Source organism: Aegilops tauschii, chromosome 6 (genome assembly GCF_002575655.3).
Source record: "Aegilops tauschii subsp. strangulata cultivar AL8/78 chromosome 6, Aet v6.0, whole genome shotgun sequence".
In the NCBI taxonomy this organism is placed as follows: domain Eukaryota; kingdom Viridiplantae; phylum Streptophyta; class Magnoliopsida; order Poales; family Poaceae; genus Aegilops; species Aegilops tauschii.
The window spans coordinates 468,240,979-468,250,745 of record NC_053040.3 but is presented as its reverse complement, the minus strand read 5'-3'; the positions used below and the strand labels follow the sequence as shown (position 1 = coordinate 468,250,745).

Sequence of the window (9,767 nt, the reverse complement as noted above, 5' to 3'; positions counted from 1 at the left end):
AAGATGTTCAATATGTATTTTAGATTTATATTTTTTCAGTGTAATTTTTCAGTGTTTATTGAAATTTGTTCCAGCATATAATGAAAAAAAGTGTTGAATGTATATTTAAAGTCTGTTCAACGTTTGGAACTACTTTAATTTTTTTCCATGTTTTAAAAGTTGTTCAAAAATTCGAATTTGGTTCACAATTTTCAAACATGTCAAACATTATTCAAAGAATTTAAGGAAAAGGTTTGAATGTTTTTCCAAGAAATGTCGAAAATTTTGGAAAAAAATGAATTTGCTGCTATACATAGTACTTATACTGTAGTGCTGCAACTTTTGCTAGCTGCAGTGGCCAGCGACGGTGCTATCGAGCGTGAGGTTGTGTGTACAATTTTGTGTCGTGCAATGATTTTGCCAAACATTTTTGTATCGTTCGACACCTAGGAATGTGCCAGCTCGTTTTGCATATTCTATCAGTGAAAACTATTCATTTTGACGCTCACGATCGTCTAATAGGGGGGAATTCCTATTTAGCGCATACCGCGTGCTAGCGATGTAGCGCGTACCCCCACGCGATGGTTTTTGTATGGGACGACCCATTCTTTCGGCTTTCATCCTGTCCGATTTTGGGAAGGTTCCCTGAACTGGTGTTTTGTTTTTCCATTTCTTTTCTTACGGTTTTTTGTTCATCAAGTTCAAACATTTTCATGAAATTTTGAATTATCTAACTTTTTCTAAAATTAATGATCAATTTTTGAATTCACGAACATTTTTTGCAATCGGCGAACAATTTATTTTTCGAAATCATGAACATCATTTTAACCATGGACATGTTATGATTTCTGAAACATTTCCTCAAATTTTTTATTATTTCCTTAAATTTTGAACTTTTTTTATATTCCGAATTGTTATAAAGAAGTAAAAACAGAAAAATTAAAATAATTATAATAATACGGAATAAAGAAAAAACAGGAGGGGAGTGGGTGCGCGCTGGCATGTTGGCCAGCGCCCAAATAGGAGGTCGCCCAATAGGAGCTCTCGCCTAAAATCAGTACGTAGGGAACGCGGAGGCTAACCAGCGACCTGAGCGTGGAATAGGTTTGCCCCTTCCTGCGATATGTAGGGCAGCCTCTCCTCAGGGAATGCAAGACCGGCCCGGCCCAACGTGTGGGAGGCCACAGCTTCGTTATTTTCCTTTTTTTTTGCATTTTTTTAATAATGTTTGAACTAGACACAATGTACAACTAGGGGGGAAATGCTATTTACGTAGAACATGACAAATTTAGAAAAAGTTGTTGAAAACATCATGGAAAAATTTCTAAGATTTTGTAATAGTCACATGGCAAAAGTGTAATGGTCACATGGCAAATATTTTCTATAGAGTATGGCAAGTTTTGTGAGAAAAAAAGTGTGGAATCATCACATGACAATTTTAGAGGAAGTTTGTTCTTTGAAACATGACAACTTTTTGAATCACATGGCAGGTTTGCATTGATATAAAATGATTTTTTTGCGATCACATAGATTTGCCATGGTAAAGTTTTTACTTATCACATGTCAAATTCCAAATTTCTGAATCGTGGCAACTTGTAGAAAATAGTGTTTGCACTAGTGACACGGCAAGTTTAGAAAAGGATCGTTGCAATTTTTTTGCATTTTGTTTTTAAACATGGCATTTTTATTGTAGATACCTTGTCAATTATGCTACATGATTTGTTCTTAGAGCATCATGGCAATTCTACACAAATTACATTTTTTAATTTTTTTGGATCATGGCAAACTTAGTAGACTTAGCATGGCAAATATATAACTATACTTACCATGCCAATCTTATTGGACTTACCATGGCAAATATACTAGTAGATTGACCAAGGAACATATATTTGTTGGGTAGCATGTCAATTTATTTTTTAGACCAGGAATATTTTATTAGTTAGACCATAGCAAGTTTATTTAATTAGCCCTTGGTAGCTTTCATTGTAAGTAGCATGATACTTTTATTTTACACACCTTGGCATTTTTGCTTTCTATGACATGTCAAATGTACATAATTTTAGTTAATTTTTCACGCGGAAAAATTATAATTTTTGTGCCCTAACTCATGGCATTTCTAAAATGGAATGTTTGTGTTCATATGGAAAATTCATTTTTTTGACCCGGTAAAGTGGTGTCCATTATTTATATAAATTTGTAATGTCACATGGCAAATTTATGAACTTTTGTTTTCTAGATCACGGCCTTGTTGTGTAATATGTTATTGTAATATGGCAAACTTTTAGAATTTTTAATACTTTGACTTGCCATTTTTTACCAGTCCATAGCAAAATAAAGAACAAATATTCTCACAAACATGGCATGAAACATCTCATGAAAAAATTCATAAAAAACAAATATGTCACTCACAATTTTTTTAAAACCTTTTGCAGAGTAATTGTCTTTGTTTTTTGGGAATGGCAATTATTTAGATTAAAATCATGGCAACTTTTTTAATGCATCCGAAACCTTTATCTACTGATAAATCAGTTTTACCTAATGTTTTTAATATGTCAAAAGTTTGTAATTTTTCCCGTAAAATGGCGATCGGAATAGGAGGCGTGCTAAATGGGCCGGTTATGCCTACTTTGCCCTGGGGTGGTTTCGCCACCAAAACAGTTCGCTCGATCGAAACCCCAGGGGAACGATCACTCGTTGGTGCCTCCTTCCCCCTTGGGAAGGGCAACCAGTTATTTCGGTTCTTTTCGTTTGGCTTTCGATTTTTCAAATTTTTATCACTTTTTTAATGAAAAGTCTAAATTTTATTTTGCTTGCATATTCGTGTTTTTGATGATGAGGGCTTTCAAATGAGACTCATTTGAATACATTTTGATGAGTTTTTAACTTTCATTAAGTTTCAACTTCTATAACTTGTTGGTACGAGCGCCCGACAAAATCTGATGTTTCAAAACCTACGATAGATTTTTTTATGTTTTAAGTTTCAACTTCTAAAACTTGGCACGAGCAACCGACAAACTCATAAGATTCTGAACGTGTGATCGACAATTTCAGAGACTAAAACTTAAAACTTTTTTTGTGAGATGACTAAAAACTTAAAACTTACTATGTACTCATGCGAAATCCAATGACTATGTGCACTGGCGGAGCTACGTAGGAACAAAACAGTGCCATGGCCCGCCCAACATGAGCCAAAACTACTTAATTATAAAGGTGAAATTGGACTACAAGGGCAAAAGTTTTTGTCTGCCTTTGGCTTGGCCCACCGAGAAAATTCCTTGTAGCTCCGCCACTGACTATGTGGATCGCGAGGCAATCGGACAACTGGCGTGGCTGGATAGGTGTGTGCCCCGTGGATGCATGTGTAGACAATGTGGAGGTGATCCTATACTACCACGGTTTTGCTATATCTCAGGTGGCTAAATGTTTTATTCGCGTCAGTTACCTATTCTAGTTCATCCCGATCTCATCGAAGAAAGTCATAGCCCCACCATCTATCTTAAGGGGAAGCCATGACCTCACTAGAGGGGAGTCATAGCCTCATTATCTATCTTAGGGATTGGGGTGGAGGGGATCACTAGAGGTTTTTCTCTGGTAAGGCGGGGCTAAGAGGGACGGTCGGAGTGGTGGCCAACAATGACCGTGGGAGGAGGTTGAGGGGAAGGTGGGGCAGTGAGGCGGTGCGCGGTAGCGCCCGCCGGCCGCGGGGGGTGGAGGCAGACGAATGGGGCGAGGTAGGCTGCGGTGAAGAAGGAGGGAAGAAGATGAACAGTCCGCGGCATGATATATGAGGTTGGATCTTGATCTGATTGTCAGGAAATAAAATGACTGATGAAAACATTTTTTTTCAGGCACCTGTTAAAAGGCGGCCCCATGCTAGCTACAATGCCTCATCCGGTTCGAGTTTTTCTGCATGCATCAAGGCGACGGCAACCACTTACGCGCGTGTCTCGGATCACGGGAGTGCGAATTTCTGGGGTCGACATCTACACCAATTCCTACAACGGCGTAGATTATATAGAGAGATTTTCTTGTAGTCCTACTCCGAGTCTTTCTCGTTCCCTCTTCTCTACTTCCGTTTATATATACCCTCACCGGGCTCAAATCAACGCATAGAAATATTTCGCACTCCCGTAGTTTTGCACAGAGCGGCCTTACCAGAAACGGGAGGGGGTGACCACGCTCAGTGACGTAGTCGCATCCTACATTTACATGTTCTATCTAAATTGCCGAGAGCAGTTTGTAGTCACAACAATGGATGCTAATCCACCCAAGAAGAAGAGGAAGATCTGTACTGACGAGACAGCGGCGGCGCTGTCACTTCCCGATGCCGTCGTTCTCGATATTCTGGAGAGGCTGCCCACCGACGATGTCCTCCGGTTTCGCCACGTATGCAGAGCCTGGAGCGCCACGGTCGGCCGCGACCCCGCCTTCGCCCGCGCGCACCTGCAGCGCTGGCGGGCGGAGATGCCCGTGGTCTCGCCGTGCAGCCCCGGGTCGGGCCCATTCCTCAAGATATACCGGTACCGTGAGTCCGGCGAGTGCGGCGGGCCCGTGTCACGGGTCCAGCTCCGCTCCCCGCGGAGCTTCGACCGCAGCATCGTGCACTGCGACGGCGTCCTCCTCGTCTGCAGCGCCGCGGAGCTGCTCGCGTGGAACCCGGCCACCGGCGAGTCGGCGCGGCTCCCGCGCGGCGCGCCCAGCTGCAGCGGCGCCGGCATCGACCGCCTCGGCTTCTGCTACGACGCGGCCGCGCGCGCGCTCAAGGCGGTCCGCTACTACTACCGCGTCCACGACGTCCAGGCCGGGGCGTACAGCATCGGCGTCGAGGTCCTCGCGCTGGGGCAGGGCCAGGGCCCGCCCTCGTGGCGCCCTGCCGCCCGTGATCCGCCGTGCCCGATCTACGGCACGCCCCCCGCGTCCGTCGGCAGCACGGTGTACTGGGTCATCGACGACCGCTTCCTCGACGGCGCCGGCGCCGGCCCCAAGTCGCAGGCCCAGCCCGGAGCGTCCACCCTCCTCTCCTTCGACGTGACGAGCGGCGAGTACAGCGTTGTCGACGGTCCCCCGTGCCGGTGGAGGTGCCAGGACGTGGCGCTGGGCAACGTGGGCGGCGCGCTGTGCGTCGTCGCGACGTGGAAGAGCTTGCTAGGCACGGTGTGGCTGCGCACGGCGGCGGGGACGTGGACGCAGGTCCTCGGGTTGGACACGGAGTACATATTGGCGCGTGTGGTGCCGGTGGGGATGTGCGCGAGCACAGGGGAGATGCTGCTGCTCGCGGGCCGGTCCATGCACCACTGCTGCATCGCCGGCACCGGAAAGGCGCGCGTGGTGGTCGACGTTAGAGGGCAGCTGAAGAACTGCGGACGTAATTCTGCGCGCAGTGGAGTGATCGCCAAGACGCTCGTGTTCATGTACACGCCGTCGCTCATAAAGATCGCTGGTTGATTGAAAGCTGGATTTCAGCCGGATCTTTGTAGGTGTATAGGCCAAACTAGCCATGCCCGCGCGACTGTATGCCGCGTCCCGTCGATACGTTATGTGTATATATACTATTTTTATTTCGTGTGATGAAAAATAAGAGTTTTATGAGGATAAGTTTGCAATAAAAAAAAACAAGGCATGCACAAGAGCAATATGATTCCTCTCCATGTTAGAGCATCTCCAACAGTCGCCGAACACGCCGCGCGCTAAAAACTACTTTGCCGTGCCCCCATTGCCTGATTTGGCGCGGCGGGCAGCGCTGGCTCCAGCAGCCGCGCTAAAATGCAGCACGCGCGCGCAGCTCCAGCAGTGCAAAAAAATGCAGCGCGCGCGACTCTCGCACAAACAACATATGCATTCCAAAACAGAAGAAAAAGATCAAACACAAACAAAAATAAATCAAAATAAATAGTTCAATTTCGTTATTACAACTCAAACAAATAGTTTATCGTTCAATACAACAAATAGTGCAATAAACGCAACAAATAGTTTAACAATGCAATATCAAACGCACAAATCATGATGCTCTTTGTCGTCCATTTCATACCCACCACTCCTCAATGAGATCCTTCTGAAGATCATCATGCGCTGCGGAACGTCGAATGGCATGATAGGAGGCAACAAAACAGGCCACCTTTCAGCCCTCCGTCGCACTCGCACGGAATGTCCCAAAAGCTCATACTCAGAGTAGTCTACATCTTGGCCACGCTCATTCTTGATGATCATAGTATGCAGGATCACACAAGCGTGCATGATGTACCAAAGCATTTTTTGATCCCAAAATCTAGCCGGTCCTCTCACAATAGCAAATTGGGCTTGCAAAATCCCAAAAAGCTCTCTCCATATCTTTTCTAGCCGCCGCCTGAGCATTGTGGAAATCAAGATTTTTCTTACCTTCCGGCTTTTTTAACGGCTTCACAAAGGTTTGCCACTTTGGATAGATGCCATCCGCTAAATAATAGCCATAGTTATATGTACGGCAATTTGCTACAAACTGCACCGGTGGCAAATCACCATTTGCAATCTTATTCATCAGTGGTGACCGGTTGACAACATTGATGTCATTCAAAGATCCAGGCATTCCAAAGAATGCATGCCAAATCCAAGTCTCTTGATCGGCCACCGCTTCAAGGTTTATAGTGGAACCCTTTTTTTGGGCCGTGAAATTGCCCATGCCATGCCTTTGGACAATTCTTCCAACTCCAATGCATGCAATCTATTGAGCCAAGCATACCAGGAAAGCCGCGAGCTTTGTTCATCTCCAATAGCCTTGCGGCATCTTCAGCATTGGGAGGTCTCAAATACTCCTGGCCAAACACTTGCACAATTCCGACTGCGAAGCGCCTGACACACATGATGGCTTGGCTCTCACCCATAGCCAAGTGATTATCAACTAGATCAGCCGGGATACCGTATGCCAACATACGCAAAGCGGCTGTCACCTTCTGAAAGGTGCTATGTCCGAGCTCTCCGGCGGCATTCCTCCTTTGTTGAAAAAATCGGTCATGGCTCGCTAGTTTCTCTGCAATGCGCCTGAACAACTCGGTGCTCATCCTAAACCGGCGACAAAAATACGACTCGGGGTATGTGGGATCTCCGCAAAATAATGCTTGATCAATCTGTTGTGGGCATCAATCCTATCCCTCCAAATTTTCTGCCGACCCATAACCGAACCACCGTGCTTCGTTTTTTATTGATGTGCATAGTTAGGATCATTGCAAGATCCTCCTGCTCTTCCATATCAAATTCTTCTTCGGAAGAATCATACGACGAACTCATCTACAATGTTCAATACTATGCTATAAAAACTACAATCAACATGCACCAAATTCATGAAGTTTGAGCAACACATACCTTGCAGGCGTTTTGTCGAACACCTTGCGGGCGCCGAGCGGCAGCGAGCGACTGGGCGCTGCTCGTCGGAGGACGGACGCACGCGAGGGGCGGCGTTGACTAGAGGGGGGCGGAGGAAGCCGCCGCGACACGGGGATAGGCCGGGGAAGCGCCGAACGGTCGCTTGATGGCGCGGGCGGCGGCAGCGCCGCGGCTGGAGGGGGGTGAGTTGCGAGCGAGCGCGCGAGAGTCTAGCGTGCGGGAGCGGGCTCAGCAAATAAGCGGCGCCCGATGGAGTTTCGGCCCGCGCGCTGAACTAGATATGCCGCGCGCGCGGTTTTTGCCCGTCTGCTGGAGCCACTATACCGGTTGCGCGCTCGTTAAAATGGGCAATTTTGCGGCGCGGCGCTTGTTTGGCGCGGCTGTTGGAGATGCTCTTAGCGAAGAGAGGATATACAACCTCTCATAAATAAAATTCTTAAAAGAATTGCTGGGTGGAGAGGTAAACTACTCTCTTATAAGGGGAGGTTTGTTCTCATTCAAGCTTGTCTTGCTAGCATCCCAATACATCTCCTTTCATTCTTCAAATTTCCAAAATGGGCCGTAGATATGGTTAATACCCAAATGGCACATTGTTATGGAATGATTTTGAAGGACATAGGAAATTACACCTGGCTAACTGAGGCATGATTTGTATGAAAAAAAGAGTTTGGTGTGCATGGTATACCCAATCTTAAAGTACTGAATATGTGTTTACTAGGCTCTTGGCTCAAAAGATATGTTAATGGAGACGGTAAGCTTTGGAAAACTGTCATATATAGACAGCCAGTACAACAATAACTCTCCAAACAGTTTCACCAGTTCTTCTACTGATGCATCAGTTTTCTTGAAAGGAGTCACTTCTGTTACTAGAGTAACCAAATTTGGTTATAGATGGATCACTGGGGATGGTGCCAAAGTAAGATCTAGGAGGATACTTGGTTTGGCACATCCCCACTAGCTGTTCAATTCTGGGACTTGTATCTAATTTGTAATGAGAAAAATGTCTCAGTTTGTGTGGCTTGGGATGGCTCACAACTGAAACTATCCTTTAGGAGAACTTTTACTGTTGCTATGATGGAAAAATGGTATGAACCGGTAGAAATAGCTGCTAGTATCAACCTATTGATGGTTGAATCCGGCAGATCTCGGGTAGGGGGTCCCGAGCTAGTGATCTTGGCACGATGCTAACAGGACACACGGGGGACACGGTGTTTACCCAGGTTCAGGCCCTCTCGAAGAGGTAAAATCCTATGTGTTGCTTTGTTGTATTGATTATGGATGGGGTATAGAGTACATGTTGATGTACCTCGAGATTGTGTAAGAATGAGTCCCTCTACGATCTAAACCACTCGGCTTATATAGATGCCGGGGGGGGGGGGCTGGAGAACGTGGCCCACTTGTTTGCTGTTTCAGGGGTCCTCGACACAGCCCACGCCGAGGAGCCGACGCGGTCAGCACCCCCTTATCTAGGACACCATCAATAGCCCTTGAACCGGTCTTCAAGCTGAGGACTGTCCTCGAACGACTTGTTCTTTGTCATTGGTCTTCGGCCTTGCAAACTGGTTCAACACCTTCTTCATGCATCTATCTCCAAAGTGACCAGAAATTGGTCCGAGGAATAGTATACCTCAAACATCCGAGGACCCCCAACTAATCCTTCCGAGAAGTACTCTTCCTTTTTTGTCGGATCCGGAGACCCCCTCAATGCCTAGTTATCTTAACGGCGAAGTTTTCTTCTACCGAAATGGGGGCACCAGTTTGATCACGTTCTGACAACTTTGGCCGAACCGGAAAGGCCACAACGTACTACAGAACCGAAGGGTCCTTTCAACAATAACTATGCCGTGTTAGCACAACTCGAGGCCGTTGCCATTGGCACGTCTTGTGAATAAAGAGATCGTGCCATAGATTTTCGGCGGCATTATCAGTAAGATCTGCTCAATTTGTGCGTGCACGTAACGAATATCGCCTTGGGAACTCGCAAAAATTACTGCCACACAGTACGCCTCTTCAATGTTTTTACTAGCTTATAAAAGGTACATAGTGGATTCATTCCACCTTCATGGCATTCCTCTCGCTCCTGCTCTCATCATCCCCAAGTTCCAGCGCATGAAGAAAAGAGCACATCGAATCCTTGCGATCCCTTTTCCCCCTCCTTTTCGATCTTCAGCGATGGCCAGGTGATGGAAATATGCCCTAGAGGCCATAATAAAATGGTTATTATTATATTTCCTTAATCATGATAAAGGTTTATTATTCATGCTAGAATTGTATTGATCAGAAACTTAAATACATGTGTGAATACATAAACAAATACCATGTCCCTAGTAAGCCTCTACTAGACTAGCTCGTTGATCAAAGATGGTTAAGGTTTCCTAACCATGGACATGTGTTGTCATTTGATAACGGGATCACATCATTAGGAGAATGAT

The 9,767-nt window shown here is 45.8% G+C and overlaps 1 protein-coding gene across 1 annotated transcript; it reads left to right on the top strand.

Moving 5' to 3' along the window:
• Positions 1-4,230: 4,230 nt before the first annotated feature.
• Positions 4,231-5,581, top strand: LOC109779491 (putative F-box protein At3g10430). The gene has a single exon (XM_020338116.3). It carries the CDS (start codon positions 4,231-4,233, stop codon positions 5,422-5,424), a length of 1,194 nt encoding a protein of 397 aa, XP_020193705.3. The 3' UTR covers positions 5,425-5,581.
• Positions 5,582-9,767: the final 4,186 nt, after the last annotated feature.